The sequence below is a fragment of the Morone saxatilis genome, unplaced genomic scaffold (genome assembly GCF_004916995.1).
Source record: "Morone saxatilis isolate NCDOM2014 unplaced genomic scaffold, NCSU_SB_2.0 Contig24, whole genome shotgun sequence".
In the NCBI taxonomy this organism is placed as follows: domain Eukaryota; kingdom Metazoa; phylum Chordata; class Actinopteri; family Moronidae; genus Morone; species Morone saxatilis.
The window spans coordinates 21,113,879-21,119,878 of record NW_023339807.1 but is presented as its reverse complement, the minus strand read 5'-3'; the positions used below and the strand labels follow the sequence as shown (position 1 = coordinate 21,119,878).

General features: G+C 41.6%; 2 protein-coding genes across 2 annotated transcripts; one reads left to right on the top strand and one right to left on the bottom strand.

The window, feature by feature from the left end:
* Window positions 1-466: 466 nt before the first annotated feature.
* On the top strand, window positions 467-2,877 carry dnajc28 (DnaJ (Hsp40) homolog, subfamily C, member 28). Its single transcript, XM_035672463.1, has 2 exons — window positions 467-555; window positions 1,633-2,877. The coding sequence occupies exon 2, from the start codon at window positions 1,643-1,645 to the stop codon at window positions 2,804-2,806; it is 1,164 nt and encodes a 387-aa protein (XP_035528356.1). The 5' UTR covers window positions 467-555; window positions 1,633-1,642; the 3' UTR covers window positions 2,807-2,877.
* Window positions 2,878-3,014: 137 nt separating this feature from the next.
* On the bottom strand, window positions 3,015-4,684 carry LOC118335955 (potassium voltage-gated channel subfamily E member 2-like). Its single transcript, XM_035672473.1, has one exon. It carries the CDS (start codon window positions 3,689-3,691, stop codon window positions 3,278-3,280), a length of 414 nt encoding a protein of 137 aa, XP_035528366.1. The 5' UTR covers window positions 3,692-4,684; the 3' UTR covers window positions 3,015-3,277.
* Window positions 4,685-6,000: the final 1,316 nt, after the last annotated feature.

Here is a 6,000-nt window from a genome sequence, read left to right as displayed (position 1 = left end):
GTTGAGAAAGATAGCTTTCTGTTAATGCGAAAATAAAACTTCATAAGCTGAGTTCTCTCCATTATGACAGCTGTGTGTGAAGCCATTAGAGATGCATATGAATTTATAGTAAATTATCTTGTGCGCACAAGATAAAAATATTTCCTTTTGGGGCCTTTAGGGGCTCCGTAGATCAAATATGAGCAAAGAATATCAGATTTGGGTCACTTTGGCCTGCAGTCTGAGACTTTGTTCTGTTCCACAAACACAAAGGGGGAATAGAAAACACAATGTCACACTCTCTGCTCTGCATGTACAGCCTTGTGCAAAGTTCAAACTTGAATTTACATTTGGACTTACACTTGTCTTGCAAAATCCTTCACTGCCTCAAGTTTACCTATTCCCCATTATTCTGCTGCTCCACATCCAGTCCAACAGGTGGCGATAATGCGTCTACAACTGCTTGCGACCCTCTTAGAACCTAGAAGAAGAAGAACTATCAGGCTGAAAACCCCCAGACGAAGAAGAAGTTACAGTACGTAACAACAACAAACAGATGACCTGAGTAATCCACTGGTAGGTCATGTAACGTGTATTCATTAATGAGGCATAAACAGTGCTGTAGTGTTCATTCAGGTTTTTATCAGAAATTGGAAAGTGAAGTGAACAAGCCTTTCTGTGCTAATGACAGGGATTGATCTGGTTAGCCTCAGCTTTATGTTATGATACATACCCCACTGTATGATCTTAACTTTTATGTTTTCTTAAAAACAGCAGCTGTCTTTAGTTAGCCTTCAGTGAAATGAATGTAATAAAGGTTTCTCATGCTGTCAGTTAGCTTCTGTAACTGATTACTGTGTATACAATTTCTAATGGACGATTCTGCAGTCTAGGAGACCCCCTGCCCACTTTAACAGCTTAAAAAAACATACTTAATCTTGTTTTATCAGCCTGATAATTGATGCTTTTTCCTAAGTTCATGTCCTGATACTTCTGTTTCGAGTCTCAGAGACTTCAGCTGTAAAACATGGTTAAATACAGTTCACTTCTTGTGCTCTATATGTGACTGCTGTTGACACTACGTTTTATGCAACACTACACTTCCTAACTCCTCAAAATGTAAATTGTCTATTTGTATTTCTGTTCTTGGAGTTTTATAAGAGTTTGCTCATAAAAAAGTGTATTCTAATCGACTCCAAATTTGAGCGTTAGTTCAGTTTTCTTGGAGTAAGGTTGTTTGAGGTACTTATTCATAGTCAATGTTTGTGTTTTAAAGGGTTAGTCTGCATGCAAACTATTGTCTTCAATTAATAAAGTCATTGAATAACACAACAAAGGGGTCTGTGAGACCCCAAACAAACAGGCACAGGACCCCTAACTGCTTGAGACTTGTGCTATGCAGCAACCCTCTCTACATTAATATATATCCAAAGGTCCTGTTTTATTATTATCATTATTAAATTAATATACAAAACAGTTAAACACACACAAATGGCATTTATTCTTTATTTAAGCTTTTTTGTACTACTGGTAGTTTATTATCATTGCTTTGTCACCTAAATATTCACTTTGTTATTGCTGTGCGATTTCTCCTACCTGACAGAATGAGATACTTTTCTTTAGAGAGAATGATAATGCTTTCCAAATCCACAGGAGGCCAGAAATGAGTTGCACTTTCCACCTCCTGGTTTCCCGCAGTGACTTCTGGCATGGCCGATTTCTGCTCATCTTGTCTCGACAGTCCCTGTTGCTCAGAGCATTCAGCTTCGGGCCCCAGATCAGCCGCAGCCTGCAAGAGAGCTACAGGGTTCTGCAACTGCCTGACGAGGGGAACAGCAGTGCTGTGCAGGTGAAAGAGGCCTACTTGCGCCTTGCCAAGCTCTACCACCCGGACTCTGGGGCTCCAACTGCAGATGCTGCACTGTTTGCTCGAGTTGAGGAGGCCTACCGAGCTGTGCTGGCACATCAGAGCAAGACCAAGCAACCTGACGGAGGGAAGGAAGTGGAAGACGAGGAGAAGTCCAGAGGTAAAGCATTTCCACACAGGCAGTACCTCAGCTATGAGGGTGTGGGTTCAGGCACACCCAGCCAGCGTGAGCGTCAGTACCGACAGATTCGCGTCGACCGGGCAGCTGAACAGGTTTCGAACTACCGACAGAGGGAGCATGAGAGGGCAGCCGCTGGAGAGGGGGCACTGGTGGAACGGGACATGCGTCAGCGCAGCCGAAAGATCAAGATCACACAGGCTGTGGAACGCCTTGTGGAGGACCTGATCCAGGAGTCCATGGCCCGGGGAGACTTCAGGAACCTGAGTGGAGCTGGAAAGCCGCTCAACAAGTTCGAGCACAATCCATACGCTGATCCTATGACCCACAACCTCAACCGCATCCTCATAGACAATGGTTACCAGCCACCCTGGGTCGTTACACAACGCGACATCCGAGAGACCACTGCTCAGATCCGAAATAGGTTATTGGAGGGCAGGGCCAAGCTCGGAGACCCTGTGACCCCCAGAGAACACAGCCAGTGGGAGCAGCTTTGTGCATCTGTAGAGGAGGAGTTGGTGAAACTTAACAAGATGGTGGACAATTACAACCTCATGGTACCAATGCTCAAAATGCAAATGGTTCACTTCAGTTTGTCGCGAGAGATTGACCGCGCTGTGAAAGGAGCCCGTCAACACAGACTGGACCAGCAGAGAGAGAGAGAGAAGGAAAGAGAGAGGTGGAAAGAAGAAAAGAAAAGAGCCAACGCAGTAACCAAGCCTACAAACACCAAACAAGGCCTGATGTCTTGGATGAAGAATTTGCTCAGATTAAAACACTAAAACTCTGAATCTAAGTGAACAAAACAATATTTTAGATCAGTGGTTTATTTGTTGTTGTTTTTTCACTTAAACCAATCATTACAGTCAATGGGGTAATATTTCAGACACACTTGTTCACCTGCTTATTTCTGTACATTGTACGCTCTAACGTCAGAGACAATGGAGGCACTTTACTAATATTGCTCTGTGTTAGTACGGTTATTGTCCAGATATGCAGGATAATCTTCAGCTGTTAGTAACCGTGATTGTGGGACTGTAAAGTGTGAGGAACTGCATGTGTTTATAACAAAGATTACAACATGAGGCAATTTTATGATACAAGTTGTTTCTGTGAAATCACTTATCTGACGCACTGTAACTTTTGGTTGCTATGTGACATTAAAAGTTAAGGTAATAAAAAAAGAAAATCTTGTGTTACAGAGGTTTACATTTTTCAATCTGGCAAGTGTTTGAATAGCTGAATGTCGCATTCTAGTCTGGCAGCTGCTCCAGTGTTGCAGGGTTGCAGATGACGGTGGGCTCCTTGCTGCCGCCTCCGTTCCCCGCAGCCTCCCTGTGCAGAGCCTGGGCGACGGCCCGGGACGGAGTGATCACCTTGGTCCAGTCGTGGGCGATGTACTGGTGGTATGGGTCGTGAGAGCTTTCAAGCTTCTTGGAGCGTATGTAGCTGAGCATGATGCCGAATGTGAAGAAGCTGAACATGCCGACCACCAGAAGGATGTACATCATGCCCTGAGACTGAGAGTGGGCCCTGGCTCCATCCACATGGTGCTGGCTGGTGTAATTCTGTGGTATCGGTGGAGAGAGTATACTTGTGCTGTTGAGGCAGTGCTGTAGGAAGGAGAGCAGGAGCGACTGCAGCTCGGTGGTGTTGATGTGTGGCATGGCTGAACTCTGCTGGATGCTTAGCAAACTGCAACTGAGGAGGAAGAGGAGACTATTTCACTATTGTGTTATTTAATGTGACTGTGATCCTCCTAACTTGCTTACATCAACAGGAGGCAGCAGACACATAATTTCAGAGCTGGAGGTGACTAAAAAATGGATAAAAAATGTTACATAAATGCATATTAAGACATTAGAGAAAAAAAGATGGAAGAGATAAGTGAGAGGCATAATTAGCAAGAGTGAGACACATCTCATAGGGATTGAAAATAAAAACTAATTTATCCAGGAGAAGGAAATATTAATATCTAAATATTAAGGAGATATTATTTTCAGGATACTCAGTTTCTCAGAGATTTTAGAAATGTGTATTAAGTGACAGTTTAGTGCAGTGGTTCTCTACCTGGGGTTCGCAAACCCCCAGGGATCCTTGACAGACTTCCATGAGGTCCTTTCACCATTATTTCATTAGATAAAAGTTAGCCCAGGGAAATAATGTATACGAATGATTATATTCTGTTCGTAGGTTTCACACTGCAAATAATAAATAAAATACGGGTCCACAACCTGATGTGTATCGATGTGGGGGTCCTTGACACCAAAAACATTGAAAACCACTGCCTTAGTGTGTTGTCATATTTTAAAACTACACATAGGAAACAAATTCTCTGAATCCTACCCAAGAAGCTTAAGCTTGAATGCTGTACACTTCTTTTTTCTTTCGCTTGGCTGACCTTTTCAAGTTAGTCTTATGGGAGCGAAGGTAAAGTGATATAGAAACTGATTCCTATTAATTATATCTACATCATTATTCAAGCTGTGTCCAGTAGAAAGAAAAGCCTACCTTTCAAGGATCTGGAATCGGTTCCTGTTGTCATTTGCACCAGCAGACATCGATCATTTCAAGTCATGTGTCTCCAGCAGGACTAGAAGCAGCTGGTCCCTAACTGCATGTTGAATAGAACCGTTTAATCCCCCTTCTCCTAGTCACAATGTGCCCTCCTTCATGCTCATGCTCTTACGCGGAAGAGATATCCAGCATGTTCAACATGTCAACACGTTTAATGAAAGGAGGAGGTCACAGGGCAAGGTCAAAAGCTCAGTATAGTGAAGCACTGGTAAAGCATGACTTGAACCGCTGTGTAACAGTTTACTGAAGATGAGCATGCTCGGAGTTAGGCTATTAGTCTTTACATTATACCTAATTTAAGCAGTGTTATATCTGGTAATATGTCATGAAAATTATAAGAAGAATATGTCAAAGTGGATTTAATGTATTTATGTTATGACTACATGTGGCTATCAGGACAAACAAATATTCAGAATTACCTGTAGATACCGTTTCCATCATCCTTTGTGTGGTGAGAGAGTGGTGTTTAAACCCAGTTTGTGAAGATAGGGTATGTGGTTGCTTGTATTGTCTCGTGTATTTATTCATATATATCACATTTTGCAGTAGGAGTGTGTGGTCATTTTCAGGACGGTGTCGGGCTGCAGCAGGAGAACAAAGCTGCTTTCAGACCGGAGGTAGTTTGGACAGTCTGCAGCACAGCTCAGACTAGATTGAGTTACAACACTATCACCTCCAAATGTCCTTTAACTCGCTGTTGTACGTGTGTGTGTGTGTGGTGCCTGAAACCTACAATAAAGCGGTATTTAAGAAAGAGATGATGCAGATAGATATGTCTGTCCTCATATTCTGCAGGGGGATTGACAGGCAAAGGGCAAAGTTTCATATAGATCAATGTTGTATGTTTACTATATTTTAAAAAACACATTACACTGTTTCTCAGCAGTGGATTATTGTCAAAGTTAACACTGAAAAGGTCTTCAGTGTCTGTGTTTTAAGTCTTTGCCAACACAGCAAACGCAAAAATAGGTTGCATCAAATTGGATAGAAACAAAGAGTTTATATTGACTAGAACAGACTTTTATGTTTATGCGTTACACTAAAGCTGGTGTGAGAGTGATGTCAATGTTATGCTACTAGGATATCCACTCACTGTCATGTTTAAAATCTCAATATATCAAGACCTCTCTTATTTGGTATGATGAAGATATGACAATGATAAAAAATATAATATAATAAAAATATAATTTTCAAATTACGGCGAAATCATTACACAGTTGGATATTTTGGCATTTCTGCTTCTGTTGTGTGGCCAAAGAGATGTAAATGAAGAAAATAGTTTCTACAAAGGTTTTTTTTAAGTACTTTTTGAAGTATAAATAAAGTAAAGTAATGCTGAATTAATAAGTCAACCATTTGATTAGTTTATCAATAGAAAATGTATCAATGTCCATTCGGA

What these genes read in the sequence shown, in the direction of transcription:
- dnajc28 (XM_035672463.1), top strand. Translation starts at nt 1,643, where the DNA reads ATGAGTTGCACTTTCCACCTCCTGGTTTCCCGCAGTGACTTCTGGCAT.
- LOC118335955 (XM_035672473.1), bottom strand. Translation starts at nt 3,691, where the DNA reads ATGCCACACATCAACACCACCGAGCTGCAGTCGCTCCTGCTCTCCTTC.